The 27,995-nt window shown below is 41.7% G+C and overlaps 2 protein-coding genes across 3 annotated transcripts in view; one reads left to right on the forward strand and one right to left on the reverse strand.

Annotated features, from left to right (window-relative positions):
* The window catches only part of Trmt6 (tRNA methyltransferase 6), a 12,044-nt gene extending 10,477 nt beyond the window's left edge, over positions 1–1,567 (reverse strand). Inside the window, exon 1 of one of the 2 annotated variants that reach the window (XM_029474707.1) lies at positions 1,316–1,567. Coding sequence is in view for 1 of the 2 variants with exons in the window: in XM_021150692.1 (XP_021006351.1) it covers positions 1,316–1,446 (131 nt within the window). In the remaining variant the exon portion in view is untranslated. The remainder of the gene's footprint in view (positions 1–1,315) is intronic. The other variant, XM_021150692.1, reaches the window with a different exon arrangement.
* Positions 1,568–1,654: 87 nt separating this feature from the next.
* On the forward strand, positions 1,655–27,995 carry Mcm8 (minichromosome maintenance 8 homologous recombination repair factor). The gene is made up of 19 exons (XM_021150651.2): positions 1,655–1,978; positions 2,591–2,762; positions 3,195–3,278; positions 5,068–5,150; positions 5,444–5,593; positions 6,821–6,924; positions 8,646–8,844; positions 10,143–10,228; positions 12,028–12,179; positions 12,492–12,687; positions 15,294–15,324; positions 16,391–16,531; positions 18,351–18,492; positions 21,988–22,183; positions 22,614–22,833; positions 23,336–23,545; positions 24,556–24,632; positions 26,432–26,621; positions 27,287–27,995. The coding sequence occupies exons 2-19, from the start codon at positions 2,615–2,617 to the stop codon at positions 27,377–27,379; spliced, it is 2,502 nt and encodes an 833-aa protein (XP_021006310.1). The 5' UTR covers positions 1,655–1,978; positions 2,591–2,614; the 3' UTR covers positions 27,380–27,995.

Genomic DNA, 27,995 nt, shown 5'->3' on the forward strand with positions numbered 1-27,995 from the left:
GGGGGGGGGGCAAGTACCCAAACTGACAGTGTGGGAGGTGATCTGATAAATAATGAAGCTGCCTATTTCCTGGGAAGGAATAAGAGTGGCAGAGAGCCATGATCACTGGTGATATGGAGTCTGGCTTGGGATGCAGCTGGGTTCAGTGGGTCATTTTCTAAATAAAACAAAAAAATTAGGATTGTGGCTTCCTAAGAACAGGGATAGTAAAAAGAGCTTACAGCTGACTTTTTAGGGAGTTGGAGAAATGACCCAGCACTCGAGAGCACTTATTGCTCTTCCACAGGATCTGACTTTGGTTCCCAGCACCCAAGTTGTGTGGTTCCCAATTGGCTTTAACTCCAACTCCAGGAAATACAAAGCATTTGGCCGATGAGGGCACAGGAATTCACATACTCAAGCCCACGAACAAACACACACACACACACACAATTTAAAACAATACTAGGTTGGTTTTTTGTTGATTTTCTTTTGAGACTGGATTTCTCTGTGTAGCCCATCAAACAAACTAATTAACAAAAAGAGTACTTTTTAGAACTAAAGATACGGTATGTCTCCTTGGTAACAAAAAAGGATCATCTAACAAAACACATTATAAAAAGGACATTCAAATGGTTGTATCAGAACATGAAGCAAGCTGAGTGTGGTGAAGGAGACCTGTAATCCCACCACTTGGGAGGCAGGAAAGTGTTTGCTTCAGCAGGCCATCAGCAAGCACCGGTATGTCTATTGGGCTTCAGCTGGCCATGTACCTTGTAGTAAGTTCTCTTTTCTTACAGTAGACAGATTTTTCCCACTGGGGTCCAGAGAATAAGACTGTCTACCTGCAAGCCATACTATGTGTAAGGGATCTTTCTTATCTCCCTTTTTCTCTTACTGAGGAAGTTGGATTTAAGAAGAAAGTGGGGAGCTGGGAAGAGAGTCAGATATAATACGAATGTGAAAGGTTGGATACGTTCTGTAAGAATAGCGAGGCTCTCCCCCTGCCCCCCCAAGAATCCTCGGGAAAGCACCCTCCTGGGTGGGAGTATCAAGAATGGAATTCTTGGGAAGAGAATTTGGCGCAGAAGGTAGAATAGAAAGTTGGGGAATGAAAGGTAGAGGCGAGTACTGTAGGATGAGAACAGTGCAAAGGGGATCCCGTAAGCTAAGGATGAGGCAGGATCCCAGTGGGAAGGCCTCAGTGATAGGAAGACCTGAGTGGCAGCAATAAGGGCTGGGGAGCGGGGGATTCAAAGAGTCAAGAATGGGGCACAGGAGGGAGTGATTATCCAGGTGGTGGTGCGCGCTGCCCAAGGCCAGCAACCAGACTCACTTTCTCCGCTGGACTTGCACTGCTTTGAACACATCTTCTCGCTTCAGCACCACGAAGTCGCCGTCATGGATGCAGTGGTCCCCGAGATGCCGGGGCGGTGAGCTCGGCTGCTCCGCTGCTGATGCCTCCATGGAAGCCAGGCAGATTTCAACCTCCGTTCTTGCTCCAGCCGCTAGGAGCCCAGCACTACCAGGAGGGACCTGCGCCTCCGCCGGCACCGCCCCCACGTGCTGCACGCCGCTTCCGCTTTCCGTTCCCGACCTCCGGTCGGCTTCCGGAAGCCTGGCGACTTCCGTCTCTCTGAACTCTTTGATTGGCTACACTTCATCCCGCCCCCCCAGTCGCGTGGCTTCCTTAAGCATAAGCGCGTCATAGACGCGCCAAAAAAGAACTTCAAGCGAGGTCGGAGTTTGCCTTCTGGGCTTGTGCTCGGCCTTCCCCGCCCTGCGTCTGGCGTTCTGGCGCGCAGTGACGCGGGCACCGGGCGGCTCCGGAGACGGAGTGTCCGCGGAGCCCTGCGTGAGAGTGTATACCGCCTACGGCTCTGTCGCAGGCTCCGGGGCTCCTGAAAGCAGGACGCGAGGAAGACGGGGAGTCAGGGATTGCGTACGACTTTTCTCAGGCTGCTTCCCTATGTAGATGTTGGAATCGCCACCGTTCTCAGTATGTTATCCTGTTAGATCGATGTGGAACGTAGTGTTGCGATGGAATGCCTCATCCTGAGGATCCTGAAGACTTGAGTTTTTATCACAGGGCTATCACAAGCAACCTTGATTTTTATTAGTTTGCATACTTGCGAATCTTTTATTTATTAAAACCTCTTAGGGTTAGAACAGGTTCTCCTAATGAATTACAGCACAGCGTATGAATCTGTCAATAGTTTGTATCTGTGGGATAGGAATTTTTAAGTGGAGTTTCTTTCGGAACAGTTTTAGCCTGCCACAGAAAGTAATACAACGAAGATTGAGCTATGTTATTTCCCTAGTATTGTACTAGTGAGGATTATTTTCAGCCAATACTGCCCAATATTAGTTCCACACAGAAAACAGGTTCAAGTTAACTGCCTTGATTTTTCTCTTGGTGGTTTGTTGAAAACTGGTACTGAATAAATGTATATGGTGTACCTTAATCATGATGGAGATTAAAAGAATTAACTATACAACACATAAGGTTTATACTGCAGCATGGAACTTTGCAAGCCTAAGTGCTGGTCTTAAACACAGTACATTAATTCTCCGCCCCCCCCCCCCTTTACTATGTTAATACATTTTTTAGGAGTGCTGTTGACTTGTGGAAGACATGAGTGGTGCATATAGAGGCAGAGGTTTTGGACGAGGAAGATTCCAAAGCTGGAAAAGAGGAAGAGGTGGTGGGAACTTCTCAGGAAGGTGGAGAGAAAGAGAAAACAGAGTTGACCTGAGTGAAGCTTCAGGAAAGCACGCTTCTGGTACGTGCACGCAGGGATCGATCTGTTTTCTCTCAGGAAAGAGACAATTCAAGGGCCGGTAGATGCCGGAGGTAGGTAAGGTCCCTGGAACCCAGATGGTGGAAGGAGAAAACTGACTCTCCATAAGCTGCCCTCTGACCTCCACATATGCACTATGGCATGTGTGGGCCCACTAGTGTGCACAGGCAACATAATGTAAAAAGAAAAAAAAAATACAAGGAATGGAAATAGTGATAATGCCTATTAATAATAATGCCTAGTAGATAGCAGGATAGTTTAACTCAAACTTCAAGTCTGAAGGTTAATATTTATAATTCTTATTGAAATATCTAATTTAAAGTCTATTAATAGACTCCTGTAAAGGAGAAACTAGTTGGAGGGAAAAATAGCCAGTGCTTTGGTTTTTACTAACATCGTATTCTACTTTTTCAGCACAAGCCTCACAACTGTTACTTCAACAGTCAACATTGGATCAGTTTATACCGTATAAGGGCTGGAAGCTTTACTTCTCTGAAGGTGGAGTTTAAGTTATATATTCATCTTTGGACACTACAATTCATGTTACCATTGTGCACTGGGCTTTCTGCTATATGCCTTTCTCTCTTACAAGCATTTGTTTGAGCATTATTGTTATATAATGTATCAGGAAAACAGGAACTGGTGAATGTTTCAAAAGATTTCATACAAGGAATTGGATATGTATATGGAAGACTCAACACAGCAGTCTGATTCCTGTGACTGAGGGAGAACCAACCAAGAAATGCCAAGGTTATCAGAAGTGGGAGCTCAAAGGGAGAGGCAGAGCAACAGTGACATATTCATTGCATTGCACCCTTCCAAAGCTGTGCTGTATCACTTTGAAAGACATCCTACTGTGTGATGAGAACTTAGACAAATGAAGCTGATTGTCCCTAGTAACTGAGGATAGATCAGATGTTCCTGGAGGCTAGAACTATACTATCCTGTGCAGTCGCAAAGATGCCATGGAACAAGGGGCTAGAGAGATGGCTCAGCAGTTAAACATGCTTACTGTTCTTCTAGAGAGCCTGACCTTGGTTCACAAAAGGAAACTCACTCTGAAACCCTTTTTGACCTCTGTAGATACCTACATGCATGGCATGTGCACTCTCTCTCCCCCCCCCCTCCCTCCTCCCTCCCTCCCTCCCTCTCCACCTCCCTCTCTCCCGAGCATGCGCATGCACGCGCACACACACACACACACACACATGCACACACACATATAAAAGTAAATCTTACGAGAAGAAGAAGAAGAAGAAGAGGAGGAGGAGAATAGTTTCTTGTCACCTTCCAGACCTTCCAGTGTCCTCAATTGGATGAACTAATGATTGAATAGGAATTTGGGCAAAGATGACAGTCAGACATCAGGAAATAGTAATAGGCTTCTTGCCAAGGATTAGATGGCACTTGATGTTTGTAAAGTGTGCAGATGTTGGTTTTCTGTTTTCTTACGGTATTGACGTCTATCATATCTCTTATGTGGCATGGTTTTGTTCTTGCCTTTATTTGTAGCTGTGGGTTTTCCCTCTCCAGTGTACTGTAGTGCTTGTAGTCAAGGATCCTGTCTTGTGACAGACTTTTAATGTTCATTGTGTGAATGAATTCGTTTCCCCTCCCTATTAATTTGATAGGTGTGTTTCATAGGAGATCCTTTGTTCCTTTAGGATACATCAGCTACACCATTTTCATCATCACCCTGGTAGCTAGCTCATACCACTCTAAAGTGATTTTTTTTAGATTATTAAAGATGGAATTCAAGGAATACTTTGCTTAAAATTGACCCAGCTGCATTTCATTAGACTTTCTGTGACAGAGAAATGTAAAGATACTATACAACTTTGTAAAAATATTAAAAAGTGGCATTATAATTTTGAGATTACAGTTAAGCTTTGGTCTGTCTCCAGATCCTTCAGAAATAACTAGCAAGTGGCAGTTTGAACTAGTAGAATTTACTTTACAAAGATAGTGATTATCTTTAACTCCGTTCATGTATATGACTTTGCATTCCTTAGACTTGAATAAGACATTTGAATGATAAACCGTTTGAGGAGTCTAAGACTCAGAAAGTTTCTCAGATATTTGGGGTTTTATATATATTTTAGGTTATTTAGACATTAGTTTTTTTTTTTTAGAATCTCAAGTATTCATATAGTATTTATGCAAACGCAATCATAGCATGGATGGAGTAGGCAAGGAAGAAGAATGCGTGGGGTTTCTAGGGATCTGTCTCAGTGTAAAATGCTTCCATCTGTGCCTCTTGGTGCTAATGCTGAACCTGTTGCATTAGTTTACAGTAATAACTCTCCTTTTATTGAGAAGATTCAAGCATTTGAGAAATTTTTCACAAGGCATATCGACTTATACGATAAGGTAAGAGCTTTCTACCAACTTTGGCAGTCCACCATTATGTGACAACTAACTGGACAATGTTTGAGGAGCTAGTGAGCGTGAGCAGTGCAGCTGGGGAGGTGTTAAAAATACCAACTTCAAAAGTTTGTTAAGTGTATATATGTAAATACATTTACAATATTACAACTATGTAATAAAACTTAGAACTATTACTGTCTGACTATTACATACTTTCTGAAGTGTATACTAAATGGATACTTATGATAATTGACTCAAAAAAGCAATTGTTATGTTTAAATTTTAATCTTTTATAGGATGAAATAGAAAGAAAAGGAAGCATTTTGGTGGATTTTAAAGAACTGGCAAAAGATGATGAAATAACTAACTTGATACCTGATATAGAAAACGCACTAAGAGATGCCCCTGAGAAAACACTGGCGTGTATGGGGCTGGCAATACATCAGGTACATTTGGCCAAAGTTTTAAAAGGAGATATCATAGTGTTTATACCTTTTGAAAGGTACTTAGCATTTGGTAACAGATGTTGGTTAGAGTTTAAGGATTGCAGTCTTCCCCCTAAGAGGTGGTAAGTTCAGCCTATGTACAAGTCACCTGAATTAGTTTCATTTCATTAAAGATACAGATGTTGTATTTCCTTTTTGAGAAAGTATCTGATTGTAAATATAAAATAGGCATGGTTTTAGGAACTTGGAGCAAAAGGATTTACCTCAGGTGTAGTTTGGTATCGGGAGAAATCACTTATTTCCCCATTGAGTCCTGTATGTAGACTGGAAGTACCAGTAGGTTCTGTGCTTGTATCGGTTGTTCTTAGGGACAGAAGCACCCACATAAGTGCTTCAAGGTAAAGGGCAGCAGGTCCCAGGATGGGCATCTTGGCTGCCTTCAGGGGCTGGGCACAATGGGGAAGGCCAGAGGGAGATGTAGGCTTACGATAGGTCTTAAGGGGGTATGTAGAGTCTGGACACAGCAGCGAAGTCAGGGTATCCAGGTGCAGCAAACAGATCACCACACAATTATGTGTACTGCTAGAACCCCTGCACTGATAATCTTGCTTCTTGTTCAGACTCATCCAATCATCCATTATTTCTCTAGTCAGGCAACCACACCATCACTTTATTCTAACATGTACAATTCCTTTCTGTCTTTCCTGCTCTGGCTTAGGCCCTACAGAATTTGTTTAGTGGAACCCAATGTATAATGTCTCAGAGGGCTGTTATTTTATGTGTATGAGTATTTTGTTCATATGTATGTATATGTCGTGTGTGACTAGTGCTCAAAGAAGTTAGAAAATGGCATTGGTTCCTCTAGAACTGGACTTATGGATGGTTTTTGAGCCACCATGCTGGGAATGGAACCTTGGTCCTTTCTAAGAGCAGCAAGAGTTCTTAACTGCGGAGCCATCTCTCTAGCTCCTACAGTAAGGTTTCTTTAATGCTAAGTTTATGTGGGACAAAAGTAGTAAGTAAGTAGGGATGAAGAAGTGTTCTGGTGCAGGCATAAGAAAATCTCAAGTAAAACAATCTACTGGAAAATAAATAGTCAGAATCAAATATTTTTCTTTTAAATACTATCAGGATAGTATTTATTTATTTTTCTGGGATGTTCATAAACTTTGGGTTTTATAAGAATTTTACTTAAAGAGACTATTTATTTTTCAATCTTTGACTAAGGTATTAACTAAGGACCTTGAAAGGCATGCCGCCGAATTACAAGCTCAAGAGGGATTGTCTAACGGTGGAGAGACAATGGTAAATGTGCCACATATTTATGCAAGGTGAGAAACATGATGCTATTTTTTTCTCAATAACCTTTTGATTATAGTACCAACAAGTGGGTTTCATTGTGGCATTTTTATATGTATTTAAACAAAATGTTACTTTGTTTTTATTTTCCTGGCACCCCTCCCCCAACTCTTATTTCCCTCTCAGTGTTTGGGGGACCCCCTTCCTCCCTTCCAACTGTCCCCACATCTGTCTTCATAGCACAGAGATTCCATTACCCTCTATTGTTTTTCTCTCTTCTCTCCCTTGAGACTTGCTCCCCAACTCTCATGACTTTTTATGTTCATGTCCTCTGTCTGTGTGTCTATAAATCTATATTTCATATGTGTGAGCAAGCAAGCAGTATGTGTATTTCTGTCTCACATATTTTGCTTAATGAAATGATCTCTAATTCTATCCATTTTCATGCAAGTACCATAATTTTATTCTTGTTTACAGTTTAGTAAAATTCCATTATATACCTTAACCATTACAGACATCTAGGCTAGTTTCTTCTGTTGGCTGTTGTGAACAGTATGCAGTAAATACGAGTGTACAAGTTTCTGGTGTGCTTGCTCAGAATCCTTCAGGAATACTCGGTAGTGCTATAGCTGCGTCATTTGATAATTGGGATCTCTGTATTGATTACCAGTTCACATTCCCATCAGCAGTGTATAAGGACTCCTGACAGATAGTCATTCTGACTGAGATGAGATCTCAAAACAGTTTTAATTTGCTTTTCCCTGATGTCTAATGACAGCAAAATCTTTCCAAGTATCTCTTGATCATTTGTATCTCTTTCCTTGAACTAGATTCAGTGTATTCTCGCATTAGTTAGAGTAGTGGGAAGGGTTTAAGAACAAGAACCTTGGGTTACTGAGAGCTCAGTGGATGAGAGGCACTGCCATTGAGCCTGATCACCTGGGCTCAATCTACAGAACCCATATAGTGGAATGAGAGAGCCAACTCCCCAAGTTGTCCTCTGACCTCCACGTGCATGCCATGGTGCACACACAAAACATTAAATGCCAACAACAACAAACAACTTCTTCAAACTTCAGGGTTTCATTTTTCTCTTCCAAAATTTATAGAAGATATTTTATAACAGTTGCAGACCATTAGTCCCAGCACCCACGAAGCACAGACAGGTGGATCTCTGATTTCAAAAATCAGAAACCCATAGGTAGCATTTTCCTTTTTTTTTAAATTGGATTTTTTTTAGACAATTACTTATTTTATGTATCTGAGTACATTGTAACTGTCTTCAGACATACTGGAAGAGGCATCAGATCCCATTACAGATGGTTGTGAGCCATTATGTGGTTGTTGGGAGTTGAACTCAGGACCTCTTGAGGAGCAGTCATTGCTCTTAACTGCTGAGCCATTTCTCCAGCGCTGGAATATGTTTTTTATTTTCAGTTTTTGAGACGCAGTTTTTCTCTCTGTAGACCAGGCCGGCCTCAGCCTCAGCGATCTGACTGCCTCTTACCCCAAGTGTTGGGATAAAAGGCAAGCACCGCCACACTTCCTTTTCTTTAAAGAGAAAGTTCTCCTACTTTTTCTCTAGACAGCTATATATGGGGTTTAGCAATTTTCATTTTTAATAAAATTTAACTTGTGAGGTTTCTGGTATAAAGAGGGATGAATTCTGTGACTGTGCCTAAGAGGAACTTGTGAAAATATAACTCTATATATTATAAGTTTATGGAGAGACACATTCTTGTTTTATTTTTAGAGTATACAACTATGAGCCCTTGACACACCTCAAGAATATCCGAGCAACTTGCTATGGGAAATACATCTCTATACGAGGGACTGTGGTCCGGGTCAGCAACATCAAGCCTCTTTGCACCAACATGGCTTTTCAGTGTGCTGCATGTGGAGAGATTCAGAGCTTTCCTCTGCCAGATGGAAAATATACTCTTCCTACAAAGGTGATATGTTCTTTAATTGATCGTATCTTCTCGTCTTCCTTACAGAGGAGGCGCATCAGTTACAGAAAGATTTGCCAGTGCTTTTGAACAGAACTGTTGCAGAGCAAATGGCTGTACACATAGAACTCAAAACACAAGACTTCATTATGTTTTGTGGTTGCCTGGTTTAGAAGGCTGGAGGAACCCTCACCTGGGTGTTTCTTCCTCTGAGTCTCTGTGGAGTTGCCATTACAAAATGGATCTGGTAGAGTGAGGCGTCCCATCTTTCTTATGGGTTGGTTTTGGCTTTTCACACACATTATGGCAGTTCAGAGCTTATAGTCTACTCATGGCTATTGACATCTGCTGTGCAAAGAGATCAGTTGGTAGGCAGAGCACTGTCCTTAAGCCAAGTTCAAAAAGTCATGCAATTCCATTTCTGTCATGGTTGATTAGAGTCAATCACAGATTGCCTGGATTCCAGGAGAGAAAGCTCCTGAGAGGGAGTTACACTATTGTATATATGATGCAATGCCTTAAGCTTATAAATGCATCTTGAGACACACACACCAAAACTTGAACACAACTTGCTTGTACAATGAGAAGTACTTGTCAGGTAACTGTACCACACAAACAATGCAAGGGAGGGTTAACGTTTATTGCTGTGAAGAGATACCACAACCATGGTAACTCTTATAAATTGCGACTAGCTTACAGTTTCAGATGTTTAGTCCATTATCATGGTGGGGAATACGGTATGCAGGCAGGCATGGTGCTAGAGAAGCTGCTGAGAGATTCATGCCTTGGTCTGCAGGCAGCAGCAGGAGGCTGGAGCCACAGTGGGCACAGCTTGAGCATAGGAGACCTCAAAGCCCACCTCCACAGTGACACACTTCCTCCAACAAGGCCACACCTCTGAAAAGTGCCACTCTCCATAGCCAAGCATTCAAACACATGAAGCTATGGGGGCCATTCCTATTCATACCACCACAGGGCACTAGAGGAGAGCAGAGGGTTAGTGAAGATCCTTAGTGAAAGGCTTTTCAAAAGTTGAGGATTGGGTCAAAGCGTATGGCCTGAAGGAGGTGGTGCAGTCAAGGAGCCCAAGGACTGGGAGACTGCCTGGACAGAGGAAGCCGTAAGGCCATGATAAGTAGGGAGGTAAGTCAGGAGCTTTGGCTACTCATAGCAGAGTGAATACAGAGGATGAGAAGGGCCAGCTAGAAAAGGACCAGCGATGACACCTGAAGATAGTAGACCGAGTTTTCTTAATGTGATCATGGCTTGCCAGAAGCTGAGTTAGATGACTTCTGTTGCAGTGTCCTGTGCCCGTGTGCCGTGGGAGGTCATTTGCTCCGCTGTGCAGCTCTCCTCTCACAGTTACACTGGACTGGCAGTTGATCAAGTAAGTACTCAGACATTAAGTGAAAGAGAAGCTCTCATTCTGCTAAGTAATCTATGGTGGCAATGATTACTGATGAGTCTGTGCTTTAAAATGGTTTGAAATTGGTTGGTTACTGGATTCTAGAGAGGATGCAGTGATACCTCCCATTGCTACTGAGAAGTGGTTCATTTCCTATCTAAATGATGTGATGCACTGCACCTTCCATGATGGACTGGGATAACACTGACGTTTTAGAGAAAGGATCACATAGAAGTGGGCTATTTGATGACATGTTCTCATTTTCTGTTGAGCATGTTACACCATTTATTATTGGCTTGTTTTGCTTTATTTGTTTTAAGAGTCAGGCATTATTTCTGTATTTTTAAAGATTTATTTATGTGAGTTATGCTGTGAGTGTAAGCGCCCATGGAGATCAGAAGAGGGGCATTTAAGGGCAGAAGAAGAGCTTCAGGCCCCCTGGAGCTGTAGTTACAGGCAGTTCAGAGTGCTGGGAAACAAACTTGGGTCCTCTGGTAGAGCAGTGAGTGCTCTTAACTATTTAGACATCTCTCCAGCATCATCATTTTTTTCATCTAGTGATTTTAGGTTTTCTTGATTATATGTCATATTCTATAACCACCCCCCCCTTTTTAAAGATTTATTCATTTTATGTATATGATGAGTACACTGTAGTTGTGAGCCTTCATGTGGTTGCTGGGAATTGAACTTGGGACCTCTGCTTGCTCTGGTTGGCCCCACTCATGCATTATTATAAATAACTATACTGTAGCTGTCCTCAGATGCACCAGAGGAGGGCATCAGATCTCTCGGGTGGTTGTGAGCCACCATGTGGTTGCTGGGATTTGAACTCAGGACCTTTGGAAGAGCAGTCGGTGCTCTTACCTGCTGAGCCATCTGGCCAGCCCAGCCCATAACCATTTCTTTAAAAAATTAAATAAATAAATAAATAAATAAAAAGACTTACAGCCCCCGAGTTGGGTGTGTGTAATTTTCCCTGCTCTTAGTGAGAGGTTTGATGCTATTCTGATGCTCATTCCTTTTAGGGTGCCCTCCCTCACCTTCTAATCTCTTTCTCTGTGCAGTTATGAAGTGGTGAAGGGATATTCAGTTATCCCCATGGCCTGCCACACTTTCTGTCCTGGAGCTGTCTTGTATACTGTCCACTATTTCCTCTCTGGCCTTCCTGTCAGATGCATCCCCTGGATTCCCACTGCCTTCTATTTGCCTTACCCTTTCATGTTTCTGCACACTTTCTAAATTAAAGTGGCTCTTTAATATCATTTTTAGAAACATGTGCTTTGTTGTTACTGTATTGAGATAGTAATTTTGTAGCCACATGTAACCTTGCACCAACTCTTCCTTAGCCTCCTGGGACTCTGCTGAGAGCCTGGGTTGCCACTTCTCTATGACCTTTCTCAACAGCTGTCTCTCAACAGTGATGTGGTAGCTTTTTCCTCTGGGTAAGATATGTTTGCATCTCAGTAACTAAGGAAATTGCTTGTGAGTTTTGTCTGCGCATTCTGAACTTCATTTGCTTCACCCGCCACTACTTTCGTATTTGGTGTTTTCAGAAAGAGTGAGTCCTATTTGTTAGTTTTTGAGGGGAGCTAGGTGAATGAATACACAGATTCATTCTGCCATTCTGAATTGGAAACTGCTAACGTGATTTTTTTTTTAATGTACCATTGAACTCCTTAAAAAGCAGCCTGCCTTTATCTAGAACAGTATCCTACACATCCTGAGTTGAAGAAATAACTGTATTAAGATATATTCTAACTGAGAACTTTGAATTGCCTTAGAATCCAGGAGCTGATGTCTGATGCACAGAGAGAAGCTGGTCGGATCCCTCGGACGATAGAATGTGAACTTGTTCACGATCTTGTAGATAGTTGTGTCCCAGGAGATACAGTGACTGTTACTGGAATTGTCAAAGTCTCCAATTCTGAAGAAGGTACGCTGTAACTTTCTCAACAGTGATGTGCTAGCTTTTGTCTTCGTATAAGATATTTCTGCATCTCAAATAATTCAGGGAATCCCTTGTTCGTTATGTGTGATGAAGTATTTGGTGGCTCAGGCTTGAAAGTGCGCTCTTTAGGAAGCTGAGGTACAAGGATAGTCACAATTTGAGGTTAGTCTTGAGGCCTTGTCTCTAAAAAGCCTCAAGTGAGGGAATAAATAAAGTCACTGAGTTATAAATCTTGTTTAACACTCTAGTCAATTGTGTGGAAAATGAAAATAATATATTTAATATTTGAATTTACAGGTTCTCGCAATAAGAATGATAAGTGCATGTTCCTTTTGTACATTGAAGCAAATTCTGTTAGCAACAGCAAGGGGCAGAAAGCACAGACTGCAGAGGATGGTTGCAAGCATGGGACACTCATGGAGTTCTCCCTTAAAGACCTGTATGCCATCCGAGAGATCCAGGCTGAAGAGAACCTGCTCAAGCTCATTGTCAAGTAAGTACTAAATTACCTGAGGCTTTGTTAGGGATGCATGTCAGCGTGCCCTTGTTACTAGTCAAAATTTATAGACAGAATGGTTGGCAAATGATTCCATAAGCTAAATCTAGCTTGCTATGTTTTGTTTTAGGACCTGTAGGTTTTTATATTTATGAATGGTTTAGAAAAATGAAGAGTACTTCATAACACAAAATTATGTGGAATCCATATATTATATGCCATTGGTGTCCATTAGTAAAGCTTTATGGAACATTACCACCTTCAGTCACGTATAGGAGTTCGTAGCTGCCTTTGCACTGTTGTGACTGTGTAGCAGCAACAAAACCATCCACTTGACAATGGGTGTTTATACTGATGCCTTTTCAGAAAAAAGCGGTACCTAGTGTAAATGAAGACCATCTCTCACAAGCTTGTCATAATATAGTATTTTTTGGCATTCTGACAGTTTGGGGATAATTTTGAAACAGTGAGGAAAATCATGAGGCTGAATTTACCATGCCTAGGAGCAGTGAAGGAAGAAGACTTGGAATGTGGTCTGTGAAGAAATTGGTCTTGTCATACTCCCTTTTTCCAAGATGTTGGGCTTCAGAATTGAGGCTTTGTCTCTCTGCTTGAAGTATGTCAGTTCGCCAACTGAGGAAAGTTTTGAGTTACTTGAGTTCTTGTCCTTAATCTCTCAAGACTTCCCCTCCAAATAGGCATCCCGACTTACTCTGTGACAGCTAGTGCTGTGATTGGCTCAGCAGATGTAAGCTACATAGGAATTGTTGTCTGAGCAGATGCCCAAGGAGCAGACATGTTGAAGCTCAGACACCTCTCTGCTGTCCTTACTGGTTATAAGTGAAGTTGCCTCTTAGCAGCCCTTTGTCCCCGGCCACCAGTTTGCCTTTTTCCCTTCTGTCTTCTTGTTTGTGATTTCATCATCCAAAGTAGAGTTTTCTAGGACCCTTCACTTTATTTATCAGAAGATTGGCAAATGAGGCAGGTTATTGTTTTGAAAATTTTTGGTGAAACATCCCCCAATCTGACTGATTTGAATGTTGTTAACAGCTGCCTCTACACTACAAGTTGAGTCTATATGGTCTACAAGGCTGAGATTATTTACATCCTGGGCCTTTAAGAAAAAGTTCATTGACCAACACTAGGTGAGAGAACAGAGAAGACAGTGTTAGAATTACCAATATATGGCAAGTTTAGATTCCTTTGGGAGCAATGATTTGGTTAAATGCCATTTATTTGGGAGAAGAACTTAGAAATAGCAGGAAGGCAGGAGTAATACAGAGAAGGGAAACCGGGCTGGGATGCCCTGATGAGCAGGTAGTTGCCATTAGCTGCCTATGGGGACCTAGACTGGAGGAAAAGCCCAGCACTTCTGCTCTGCCCTTGTGTGTACTGAGGATGCTTCTGCACCCATGGGAAAGTCTGTGATAGACTTTCAGGTGATTGGTAGGGTGTGGGTGGCCATTAGACTAGAACATAGTAAAGATGATTTCCAAGGGGCACCAGTTTCTGTTTACACTCATTGAAAAAGGAGGAGGTTCATAGTTTACTCCTGGTTCTTTCCCGTTGTTTGTCCCTTGCTTACAAAATGTATATATGTAAATACCATGTTTGTGTGTGCACGCACATACATATGTACATGAAAATGTGTGCATGCGTTATGTTGACAATCAAGTATGTTCCTTGTGTTTCTCTTGGTAAGTATCTTATGTTTTGAGCCTGTCTCAGTGAACCTGGAGCTCAGAGGTTGACTGGGCTGGGCAGTGAGCACCAAGGATGCTTCTGTCTCCACCTTCCAGTGCTAGGATTGCAGTTCATCACTCTGCCTGGCTTTTCATGTGGTGCTGGGAGTCTGAAAGCTTTACGCCTTCACAGCTCGCACTTTGCTGGCTGAACCATCTCCCTAGTCCTTGGAGGTTTCTTTCTTTTCTCTTCTTTTTAAAAAATATTATTTATTTTATGTATGTGAGTACACTGTCACTGTTTTCAGACACACCAGAAGAGGGCATCAGATCCCATTACAGATGGATGTGAGCCACCATGTGCTTTCTGGGAATTGAACTCAGGACTTCTGGAAGAGCAGTCAGTGCTCTTAACTGCTGAACAATCTCTCCAGCCCATAGATTTATTTCTTTATATTCACATTCTTAATCTGACTCTTCTGAATTGAACTGAAAAGGAATGAAATTTTAAACCACCTTTGAGTACTACTGTTTGTGCTGAGCTCATACATTAGTGTTCTCCCTTCAGTGACTTTACTATACAGGTCTCAAATGTCTGTTCACATAAAACAAATACCTGGGAGTGTAGGGGACCTCACGATAGTGTAGTTTAAGTGTCCGTCCGATTAGCTGTGCATTGAGTTACTTTAAGATGGTTTCAGGCATTCCCTTGGAGCATAGATTTTAAAGCATTCTTCTCTTTATAGATTAAATAAGACTTGAAAAGGTTTACTATAAGAATAAAACTTATGGGGCTGAGGAGATTAAACTTTGCCTCCCCTTTGATATTAAATAAAGGAGATTAAGCAGATTGTAAAATAGCTCTTGTAATGGACCTATACAATTCAAGTGAGAATTTAAAGGCTGTATTCTGTTTTTCAGCTCACTTTGTCCTGTCATTTTTGGTCATGAAGTAAGTATATTACTTCAGTTTAAAAAGTGCATTGTTGTCAATTTTAATACTTTAAAGTAGTGAGATTCTCTTACCAGTCATTAATATTTTAATATGAATCATCATTCTCTATACAGTTTTCAACCTGTGGGTTGCAATTCATAACAGTAGCAAAATTACAATTATGAAGTACTGTACACTGAAGTCATTTTTTGGTGGAGTCACCATAACATGAGGAACTGGATTAAAGGATTGTAGCACTAGGAAGGTTGAGAACCACTAATCTGTAAGTTTATGTCGAAGGCAAACCCTGAAACTGTCGACAGTTACTGGAATGGACACCTTTCAAAGTGACTGGACACTAAGTAAACACCAATAGGTGCTTGGTGTTTCTCACTGTGGAGTGGATTGTGGTTTTACATAGTTGTTCTTAGCAATTGCTAAGATCCTGTTGACTTAAATACTTCGTCTTTGTCTTTGTCTTTGTTTTACTTATTATATGTAAGTACACTGTAGCTGTGTTCAGACACTCCAGAAGAGGGCGTCAGATCTCATTACGGATGGTTGTGAGCCACCATGTGGTTGCTGGGATTTGAACTTAGGACCTTTGGAAGAGTGCTCTTAACTGCTGAGCAATCTCTCTAGCCCTCAGTCTTTGTTTTTAATCATTTGTGTTATAGCAGGTTGTTTCTAGACAAACGTTTTTTTTCTTTTTTTAGGCCAGCTTTTGCTTTGTTGCCCCAGAAAGCCTTGAACCTATAACTTTCCTGTGTCTGTATCTCGAGTGCTGGGATTGCAGACTTGCTTAGCTTTGCTTCTCAGCTTCATTGTAAAGCAATAAAATTCAGTCACGTTAAAAAGTATCCTGGCTGGTGGTGCAGCTTAGGGCTGAGCACCTGACTAATTAGGCACTAAGCCTTGGGCTCCATCAGCACTGCAAAGGGGATAATTCCTAGACAAACCAGTGCTGTAGACATGTAAGAGTGCCCTGTGCCATACACATGCAGGAGTGCCTTGTGCCGTAGACACAAGTGCCTCTCGCTAGTCATCTTTACGTTTCTTTCTCTGTTCTCTCCTTCCACTCGAGCTCGTCAAAGCAGGTCTGACGTTAGCACTCTTTGGCGGTAGCCAGAAGTATGCAGATGACAAAAACAGAATTCCCATTCGAGGAGACCCACATGTCCTGATTGTTGGAGATCCAGGCTTGGGGAAGAGTCAGATGCTACAGGTAGAAAATCAGTTATTTGGTATTTTGCCTTTTGCTTATATTATTGGCAGGTGACATTTCTCAAAGTGTGACATGTTTGGGTTGTAGAAGAACTAGTTTGACTAGGGGTATAGAGGTTTGTGTGAATAATACACAGTGTGTCTGGCCTTATTTTCACTTCAAGCTAGCCTCTTGCCACACAGACTACATAGGCATCTTGGTCTCTGAAGGTCTTAACTATGATGAAACGCTATTTTCCTGACAACACCATTATTATACCTGGTAATGCTAGTCTATTGTACTGTGACTACATCAGTGACCAGACAGTGAAGGGAATAAAGCTGGGTCATGCATTCTCTCCATGTTAAGTACATGAGCTTCTTATTACTCTCCAGAGGATTCTGGTAAAGGCAAGGGGAGGAGCCGTCTGAATACATCGCCACTGTTTCTCTAAATCCAAAGCAAAGCAGCTTCTTTGGTCAATCAGTTTTTAGCCACCAAAGAAGGTTCTGTCTGTCCCAGCTAGAGCCTGCTGCTGTTTCCTTCTTAGGTTCATAATGGCCCTAGAAGGTGCTATTTGTTAGAATGCTGTGGTTTTCTCAGAGTGATACCTAGTAGGCTTGATGCAGTGTTCTTCTTAAAAATGCCCTTCACCCCCCCTTACCAAGGTCTATCTGGCCCTTTGGTGAGTTGCAGTCAATGCTGATAAATCTTCATCCAGCAGTTGAACACTCTGGTTGTGTCTTGCAGTTATGTTTGAAACTCTTTGAACATGGTATAGGCAGCCCGAAGCTAGTACTTGTATATATGTAGCTCCCCAAGGTGGTCCTGATGTGTAGACAGAATCGTTGTGATCTTCCCATTGCATCGGCATCCCGTCCTTTCTTTACATGTGTCATCTTTATTCCCCTTGGCTGAATAGTAAACCAATCATTTTAATTCCTTTAAAACATTGCATCCTTGTTTGGGTCTCTTTGTCCAGAAGAGCCTGCTTTAACCTGTTCTGAGCCCTTGGAATAGCCTATATAGGAAACCACCCCAGTATCAGCATTGTCAGGATTCTCAAAACAGACTAACAGAGGGCTGAGTGTATGGCTCAGTGGATAGAAGGCTTGCCTGGCACACACAGAATGACTACTGTGGTGGTAACTCCTGCAAAACCAGAACTTCAAGGTCATCCTTGGTGCCACATAGTGAGACCCTGTCTCAGGGAGTAAAAGTGGCTCAGCAATTAAGACCATTGGCTCTTCTAGAGGACCCAAGTTTGGTTCCTAGTACCCATGTCAGGTGGTTCAGAATCACTTTAATTCCACCTCCAGGAGATCCACTGCCCTCTTCTGGCTTTTATGAGCATCAGTACATTTGTGATACACACACATAAATATACATCAAAACCTAAAAGGACTTAGCAAAGAAAGTGGGATGTAAGTGTAGGGATTGAGCTGTTGACTATGATGGTCAGTGGTTTTGTTTGTTTTTTACTGGTGTGTGTGTGTGTGTGTGTGTGTGTGTGTTACTGTATGGAGACAGTCGTGGTGTCAGGTTTGTTTCTTCCTCTGTGACTCTGTACCTTATTTTGTGAGATGTGGCCTCTTACTAAACTTCGGAGCTTGTTGTTTCGGGTAAACTGTCTAGCCAGCAAGTCCTTGGGATCTGCCTGTTTCCACTCCGGAAGTGCTGGGATTATGAATGTATGAACGTTCAACTGCTATGCCCAGCTTTGAAAAGGAGACTGGGGGTCCAAACTCAGGTTCTCAAGCTGCATGGCAAAGACTTTATCTGCTGAGCCGTCTTTTTCGCCCTCTGAATGATTTTTAAACCTTTGCTTTGTTTTAAATAGGCAGCATGCAACGTGGCGCCACGTGGTGTGTATGTTTGTGGAAATACCACCACCAGCTCTGGTCTCACTGTGACTCTTTCAAAGGACAGTTCCTCTGGAGATTTTGCTTTGGAAGCTGGTGCCCTTGTACTTGGTGACCAAGGTGAGAGAGCAAAGGGACTAAAGATTCTGGGGCTTGACACCTTTTTCTTCTTGAAACAGTTGCCGTGCTGTGCAGGTTAGATTGCTTCAAGAGACATTCTGCAGCCTCTACCACCGAAGTGCTGGAATTAGAGGCATGGGCCACCTCCTCTTGATCAAGCTCTTCATTTCAATGAATTAACTTTTAGTTTGAGAGTTATTCCTACAATACTGTCTCAACCAGTGAATTGATAATGAGTATCAAATAATAATTGAAAATACAGTACTATCATTCTATTTTTATTATACAGCTGAAACTGGTGTTATTTTCAGAATCTTATAAAATATGTCAAAATTAAATGATTCGATAAAATATGAATAGTTTCTACAGCTCCAACTTTATAACCATATTACATTTGTGACCATTTGTTTGGAGTTTTGTGAGTTCTGAATGGAGTTGGTTTGGATTATCCAGTGAACTCTCGTTCCTCCTGCCTAGTGGTATATGTACAGTGAGTGCTTGTTGACAGCATTACTGTGACTTAGCTCAAAATAGTTCTAGTTACCTTGAAACAGGAAAGAAGGTGGATGCTGTCTTTCGTTCTAGAAAGATTGCCCCATGAGTTTAGAGCTGTGACTTTAAATAGTTCCACTGTATTTAACTTCATCTTAGCCTTCTTCAGTGGCAGAGTCCTTCACTTGGCCACCTTTCTTTTCATAGCAAGTATCACCACATTTTCAATAGGCTGCCTCCTGTGGGCCACATATAATGTAAGCTTCACTAGGGCAAGAATTTGGTGCTTTTCTGCATGCCTAGAACATAGCACTGGTGTACAAATAATAACCAACAAATATCTACTGAAGCAAGCATTCATCTGGTGTTCATCAGAAGCTCCAGTGTGCCTGCTAAGATGTCAGGAAAAGGCAATAGTGCATGCAGATAAGGATGCTTAACTGTAAAACTGCCAGACTTTATTCATTAGAAGTGGAGATAGTTAGAGGTTAGCTATACAGACAGCTAATGGGATTTAAGATGTGAAATGAAACTGCCAGACTTTATTCATTAGAAGTGGAGATAGTTAGAGGTTAGCTATACAGACAGCTAATGGGATTTAAGATGTGAAATGAAACTGCCAGACTTTATTCATTAGAAGTGGAGATAGTTAGAGGTTAGCTATACAGACAGCTAATGGGATTTAAGATGTGAAATGAAACTGCCAGACTTTATTCATTAGAAGTGGAGATAGTTAGAGGTTAGCTATACAGACAGCTAATGGGATTTAAGATGTGAAATGCTAAGTTAGTGTCATGTGTATATATTTTAATAAACTTGCATATATTTAAATAAACTAAACATGATGTGGCTAGACAGCACTGTTAGGTAAAAAGGGATTTTACAAGTATAACAGAAGAATACAAAGGAAAGATCAACAGACTGAGTTCTAGAAACAAACAGGGTCTTGTTAGAAGTTTTACAAAGACTGTGAGGGAAGAGCAAAATATAAAGCTTTTAAAAATAGTATTTCCAGGAGGTAGAGAAACGGCTCAGCAGTTAAGAGTACTGGCTGCTAATCCAAAGGACCTGGGTTCAATTCCCAGCATCCACATGGCAGGCCACAGTTGTCTACAACTCTAGTTCTAGGAGATCCAACACCCCCAGACATACATGCAGGCAAAACACCAATGCATACAAAGTAAAATAAGTAATTAATTTTAAAAAATAGTATTTTCCTTTAGTATCTGATGAAATGCCCAGAAAAAGTTTAAGCATTAAGTTTTGTGACTTAATATTTGTATTCAGACAGGCAGAAGAGTTGAGGATTGTTATAGTTGCCTGAAGTCTGTGCTTTATAACCATGGGTCAGGTGCTGGAGAGATGGCTGGTCTCTTAGATGACTCAGGTTCAATTCCCAGCACCAACATGGCAAGTTAAACTGTCTCTAACTACAGGCCCAGGAGGTCTGAGACTGTCATCCTGGCCTCAGTACCCAAACACATCATCCATAGATATACATTCAGGTAAAACACTCATACACACAAAATAAAAATAAATCTTAAAAAAAAAAGTGCAGTAGAAGTTTCCTGTCTGAGCAAAACTGAAATCCAAGCAAAAAATGAAAATTATCCATGAAATGTTTAATGAGAACATGAATTTCATGAAATAAAAAGTTAGGGCTACTAGATAAAACATTGATGATCACCTGGTGGTGGTGCTGTAAGCCTTTAATGTTCCAGGACAGCCAGGGCTACACAGAGAAATCTATTTTGAAAAATACAAACAAAATTGATCAATACACAGAACTGACCCTGCCAGATGAGAGGATAGATATAGAGGAAAGGCTTATTGTAATTCCAGTGACTACAGAGAAGAGAGCACGATTGCAGAGGTAACACAGTAAACACAACACAGTGGGTAACTGGTTCCAGGAAGTAGGAACCTAGAAGTAGCACTGGGATTGACTTGAAGAGTGTGAGAGAGCCCCGACTCTAAGGTGCTTTAGGTTCAAGCCCCAGCCCTGAAAAAATAGATCTATAGGTCTTGAAATGTAGACAAGCTAATGAGCAGTTATTTCTCCTATGTGCTCAGCTGGCAAGGATTTGGTGGCCGTAGAGTACAGGCGAGTTTAACTGGAGACCCCTAACAGAAAGCACAAGGTGTGGTGAGGAGCCCGGGACTCGTGCTTTAGGAGTGACATCCCTGGTACTCAGCCCTCGGTACACATCACCAGTGGTGCTGTGGGTTAAGTGTCCCCGCCTGCGCCATCAGTACCTCCTGTTATGCTTGAGTCTTCTATGTATACTCTTGTGCCCAAATCATGCTGCCCACAGCCTGCCTAAGACTCAGCTCAAGGAGCACCTTTTCTGTGAGCCTTTTAGTCCCCTATTTTAACTGTATTCTGTTTCAGAGAGCTACCACATAATCCTGCACAGCCTTCTCTTCTTTCTTCTCTTCTCCCCTCTCCTCCCCTCCCCTCCCCTCTTCTCCTCTCCCCTTCCCTCCCCTCCCCTCCCCTCCTCTCCTCTTCCTCTCTTCTCTCCCCCCTCCCCTTCTCCTCCCCCTCTTCCTCCTCCTTTCCTCTTTTTTCCCCCTCCAGGACAGGGTTTCTTTGTGTAGTACTGGCTATCCTGGAACTCTCTCTGTAGTCCAGGCTGGCCTCAAACTCAGAGGTCCATCTGCCTTTTCTACTACCCAGTGGTTTAGGAAGTACATTTCTTAGATGTTTGTATCTTACCTAACTGGTTAAGTCTTGATCCATTTTAAGACTTGCATATCTTCATGTATGGGGCTGCCACATTGTGTGCTACCCATGGAGGGTGGAGAATAAGTAGTGGCACATGGTTTTGTAATGAGACTGATGCAATATTTGCTGTAAAACATAGCAGTCCTCATTGACATTTGGCAATTGTAAATTCTAGAATCAAATGGAAATAGTCATTGTACAGCAACTTCTGCCTTACAGATTTGGCAGCTGACCAGAGAACGGTGTTCTTGTCTATTTTTCTACTGTGCTTGTAGGCATCTGTGGAATAGATGAATTTGATAAAATGGGGAACCAACATCAAGCCCTGTTAGAAGCCATGGAACAGCAGAGTATCAGCCTTGCGAAGGCTGGGGTGGTCTGCAGCCTCCCTGCAAGAACTTCCATTATTGCTGCTGCAAATCCAGTCGGAGGACACTACAATAAAGCCAGAACAGTTTCTGAGAATTTAAAGTAAGTGTCTTCCAATGTGTATGCTGTGAGTCAGTAAGGAAGGATAATTGACTGTATCAATAAGTAGCTCATAGAAGTCAGAGGTCTCCAGTAATGCACAGAAACGTACCTATTAAGTCCTGAAGACAGTGAGCTTGCCCTGATAGCCTACATGGAACTGGCCAAGCTTTCAGGTGCAGGTGTCAGTGTTACGGGAGTGGGGAGAATCTACACATGCTCACTGTGTAGATTGTTGGAACCGCCTTGTATTAGTGTGTACATTCTGTTCTGTTCATTCCAGCCACTTAGCTTAGGAAGTCCTGACTGTAGTTAACAAAAGCTATAGACGTGCTTGTAGAATGTGTATTCATTGTTTATCACCATAAAATCGGAAATTGTTTAAAACCCTAGTAAGGCTGATTCCAGATACTGTTTCTTTCCTGCTTCCTAGGATGGGGAGTGCCCTACTGTCCAGATTCGATTTGGTCTTTATCTTGTTAGATACGCCAAATGAACAGCATGACCACTTACTTTCTGAACATGTGATCGCGATAAGAGCTGGGAAGCAGAAAGCGGTTAGCAGTGCCACAGTCACTCGTGTGCTCAGTCAAGACTCAAATACTTCTGTACTTGAAGTGGTTTCTGAGAAACCATTATCAGAAAGACTAAAGGTATACATGTTTCTTAAATATTTAGTTTCATTCTACTTAATGTGTGAGATGGGGGCTGTAAGTCTTTCTCAGTGGTATATGTGTTTATCACACACAGGGCTTGCTCTGGACTTAAACCTCAGCATCTATCCCCGCCCAATAGAATTCATAAACCTCGACATTTACAGCATACTTTGGAATCATCTGAGGCAGTCACTTCGTGACTCCTTTGGGAGTCACATATCAGCTATCCTGCATTTCCGAGATTTACATCACAGTTCACAACAGTAGCAAAATTATAGTTATGAAGTAACAACAAAATAAGTTTATGGGGGAAGGGGTCACCACAGCATGGGGAACTGTGTTAAAGGGTCACAGCACTGGGGAGGCTGAGAACCGCTGAGCTAACTAAGGTGACTGGAACGGTAGCCATACTGCGTGGTTTATTTGGGGGAGTTTTAGAACTTTTTTATTTACCTAAACAAGCTAGAAATTTTCAGCCATTTTTTTCATCCTTGTCTAGGTGGCTCCTGGAGAACAGACAGATCCGATTCCACATCAGCTGTTGAGGAAGTACATTGGCTATGCACGGCAGTATGTTCACCCAAGGTTATCTACGGACGCTGCTCAGGCCCTTCAGGGTTTCTACCTGGAGCTCCGTAAGCAGAGCCAGCGCGTGGGCAGCTCACCCATCACCACTCGGCAGCTGGAGTCTTTGATCCGTCTGACAGAGGTGTGCGTTGTTTGCACTCAGGGTTTTTGTGGCTAGAGGAACAGAAGAGCTCAGCCTGGTGACACAAACCTATAGCTCAGTTATAAGTCAGTCAGGATGCTGACTTTGTATGAGGCCTGTAAAGTGAAAAGAGATAACGATAGGATGTGGTTCAGGGGCCTCGAGTGCCCGTTCAATGTGTGCAAGGCCCTAGGTTCAGTCTTCAGCACTGAGAGAGGTTGAGGGTGCGTGCGTGTGTGTGTGTGTGTGTGTGTGTGTGTGTGTTACATAATGATTTCTCCTTTTCTCGGTTTTCTTCACTATCATCCTTCTACATCAAAAGTGGGTGAATTAAAGATTTTATTTTTTTGAAGATTTAGTCACTTCTGTAACATATCAAAGCTACAGAGATCTTTCTAGGCAAAGGACCAGTTATACCAAGCAACTTTTATAGTTTTAAATGACACTGTAGATTTCTAAAGTGTCTGAGAAGTGGGGAGGTTACCTAGAATCCCAGGCTTCTAGTTTGAGCATATAGGAATGTGGAGTCTGCCGCCGCGTGTCTTGACTGCTTATGTGACAGGTCTGTAGGTGTAGGCAGCCTTTCTGAGAGCAGCACTGTGTGTCACAATGCACGATGCTCCGAGTACTACTGCAGTGAAAGTTAGCTGCATCGGATGGTAAGGTTCTTTTGATCCTAAAATATGGTTGACTCCTCTGTTATTTTAGTTCAGCTAAACTGATTTCCTGATAGTAAAAGGCAACATTTTCATAACCAAATCTCCTGAAATGAGCACTCAGAAAAATATTAGTAGGTAAAAGTACATTCTGGCTGTATTTTAAGCTATTTGTACACTTTTCTAATTTTTTAATTTTTTTTATTCTTTGAGAACTGCCTGCATGCATACAATGTATTTTAATGATAGTCAATACCTAGCCTTCCTTATACAATGAATGATTAAGCTTTGATACAAGCATCTGCACAAATGGTGAAAATATTTGTCTTTTAAGACAGTTGTTTTCTTTCACAGGCACGGGCAAGGTTAGAATTGAGAGAGGAAGCAACTAGAGAAGATGCTGAAGATATAATTGAAATTATGAAGCACAGGTAAGATTGACACTAATGCTTTTATGTGAGGAGAGGCAGTGCTTCCATCACACGTGTGGTCATCAGAAGACAACTTCTGGAAGCCAGTTCTTCCTCTGCATGGGTCCCAGGGATTGAACTGATGTCAGTCCTGGCTGACACCTTTACCTGCTCAGTCATTTTGCTGCCCCTTACTTAATTTTTGTAGGAATCTGTTCTTTCTCTTTCTCCTTTTCTTTCTCATCTCTCTTCCCAATCCTCTTTCCTTCCTCCCTTTCTGGGGGAAAAAAAAGCACTTTTTCACTTTGGGGAAGTATGGCAGATATTTTTCAAATCTTTTTTTTTTTTTCCCAAATGGAAACAAGGTAGCATGGATTAAAATCGCAGGCGTCAGTCATTAGTAGTGTAACATTTGGAAGTCATTCATCCTTATGTGCCAAAGTTGTCTTCATGCCAAAGTCGTCTTCATCTGTAAACCGGAATAATTATAATTCCCCAGGCATAGGATTGCTGGGAGGGTGCCTGTGGTAAATACAATCACCATCTGTCAGTAACTCAAAGCATTTCCAGCAATAAAGGAACATTAATTTATTGCTTAATTCAGGTGGCTTAAGCCTGAAGGAAGTACAGAATGTGTACTGGATCAGGAAATGGGTAGACCTCATTCTTCTGTCATGTGCTCCTGCCTTACTTTATGCACATTTCGGTCTGTAGAGTTTCTCATCTATTCAAGGAACAGATTGTGACTGTCCAGGTCATCCCTAAGGACTCCTTACGGACAGGGCTAAGATCTGTTCTGTTCGCTGCCCTGCACGTCCTAGTGGGTGACCAATACATATTTGATAATTCCCGAGTAAACAGTTGTTAAACTGCCTGTGGGATTTGATGTCCCATTGTACAGATGGGAATCAGCAGTAGAGCTGGATTACAGGGCAGGTAATCCTATCTGTAAAGGGTGTTGCAGACTCCAGCCAAAACTCACTGTCAATGCCTACTTCTCTTTCTTGGTTATTCTGTAAAAATAGAGAACAGAGGAGAAGTGGGGTTAGTGTCTGACTGTCACCACTGCAAGTCTGCACGAGCTGAGTGCTTCTCAAGAGTGTTCATTTTTAGATCTCTTTATGGGTCTGGGTGTTTTGCCTGCACAGAGGACAGAATTGACAATGGAATCCCATGGAGTTAGAGGTGCTTGCGTGCTGTCATGTGGGTGCTCTTAAACCCCAGTCCTCTGCAAGGGCAGACTGTGAGCTAAACCATGGAGCCATTTCTCCAGCCCCCCTAGACTTTTAAACATTTTTTTCTTTGCAGATGCTGTGGTAAAAAAAAAATAGCACGCCTTTACCCAGGAAAACCTAAAATATTGTGTTCACAAATTTTAGTTCTATAAATCAGAAATGATGTTTTTTGGTATTTATAATACTGCTTTTCAACTCTACATTTTTACATTTCATATTTACAAATTTGTTTCAGTGTTTTGAAATAGGATTCCTCCCTCCATATCCCTAACTGGCCCTGTACTTGTCAATGTATTTCAGGCTGTCTTTAAACTCAAGGGAGTTCTTATGCTTTAGCTCCTGAGTACTGGGACTACAGGCATTTATTGCTCCTCCTGGCAAAAGGTTTTGGATGTGGTTTTGTTCTTCTAAAAAAATCACTAATTGTGTTCAAAATACTTTTCTGTCAATCTATATATATCCTAATGAATTTCAAAGTGGCTAAGTCTCACAGCACTCCCAGACTTCCACTATGAATTGGAAACACAGCCCAAAAATTTCTGTAGCCCTGCCATATGAGATAATCCTTTCTTCTCTATCTTTAAGCATGCTAGGAACTTACTCAGATGAATTCGGAAACCTGGACTTTGAGCGATCCCAGCATGGCTCTGGGATGAGCAACAGGTCAACAGCAAAAAGATTTATTTCTGCTCTCAACAGCATTGCTGAAAGAACTTATAACAACATATTTCAATTTCATCAACTTCGTCAGATTGCTAAAGAACTAAACATTCAGGTATGATGACCTAAATACTGAGGTTCTTATTAATAGAACAAAACCACTTGTTTTGTTTTGTTTTGTTTCTAGCTGTTTTCTCTGTGTACAATCCTGGCTGTCCTGAAACTCTGTAGACCAGGCTGTCCATGAACTCAGAGATCTGTCTCTGTCTCTGTTTGCCTCTGTCTGTCTCTGTCAGCCTCTCTGCCTCTGAGTCCTAAGTGCTAAGACTAAAGGCAGGCATATCCATGCCTGGGAACAAAGTCACTCTTTAGCTTTAAGATTCTTTGTTACCTCTTCTCAAAGGTTTTGGCATTTCCGATGAGGGACTTTTTTATAGGAACACCTGCGCTCTGTCTGGAGCGTCCTGTGGCTACTCATTGTCATGGCTCTGGTTTCTCTTTTGGTGAATCCCCTGCTGCTCCTACTTTGGAGTTCTAGCGGAAACCAGTGTAATTGCACTTTAAATGTGGCAAGTAGTTTAGATGTAAGATCATGCAATTTCAAAAGCTAGTCTAAGTTGGGCTTTTAATTAAGACAAAGTATTCTTTATTTAATGGAGTACTATATGAAGCATAGACTGTTTTTGTTTGTTTGCCTAGGAAGCTCTCTGGGTAGAGATTAATGTGAAAGTCATATTTGGCATATTACTGAATGCGCTGACTCTTAATGTTTGCTTTTAGGTTGCTGATTTTGAAAACTTCATTGGATCACTGAATGACCAAGGTTATCTCTTGAAGAAAGGCCCAAAGATTTACCAGCTTCAAACTATGTGAAAGACTTTACCACATCAGGGCTTCCTGTGGTTTAAAATAGTTCAGAATCATCTTAATTACAAAACTGAAAATAAAAGTTCTGAAAAATGACACAACTCCTATAACAGAAAAAAGGCGTATCCATAGTTTATCCAGAAGAGTAAGCAGAGTAAATGTTTCCATTATTTTATCTAAATAGCATAAGCATATGCTTTGACTCATCATATTTTTAGTAGTGTTTTTTAGTTTTGTATATCAGATGTCTAGCAGGCATTCAGCTAATACAAAAACAGATTAGTATGTGTTCAGGTGAACTTTTACTTAAAACATTAAACTTTGGCTCTCCTAAATTGTTCAGGTCACAAAAACTCCTCATTCATTTTTAACTTTATGGTTATGGGCAGTGGGTCTGACTTGGGTTCTCATTTGAAAGTAGTGGAAATTTATTGACTTAATTAGAAGTCTTTTCTGGGGCTAGAGAGATGGCTCAGTGGTTAAGAGCACTGACTGCTCTTCCATAGGTCCTGAGTTCAATTCCTAGCAACCACATGGTGGCTCACAACCATCTGTAATGGGATCCAATGCCCTCTTCTGGTGTCTCTGAAGAGAGTAACAGTGCACTCACATAAATAAATCT

This window comes from Mus caroli, chromosome 2 (assembly GCF_900094665.2).
Source record: "Mus caroli chromosome 2, CAROLI_EIJ_v1.1, whole genome shotgun sequence".
In the NCBI taxonomy this organism is placed as follows: domain Eukaryota; kingdom Metazoa; phylum Chordata; class Mammalia; order Rodentia; family Muridae; genus Mus; species Mus caroli.

Coding starts and splice junctions, on each gene's coding strand:
- Mcm8 (XM_021150651.2), top strand. CDS start 2,615: ATGAGTGGTGCATATAGAGGCAGAGGTTTTGGACGAGGAAGATTCCAA. Junction 18,493..21,987: donor CCTTGTACTTGGTGACCAAG/GTGAGAGAGCAA, acceptor CTGTGCTTGTAG/GCATCTGTGGAATAGATGAA. Junction 22,184..22,613: donor ACAGTTTCTGAGAATTTAAA/GTAAGTGTCTTC, acceptor CCTGCTTCCTAG/GATGGGGAGTGCCCTACTGT.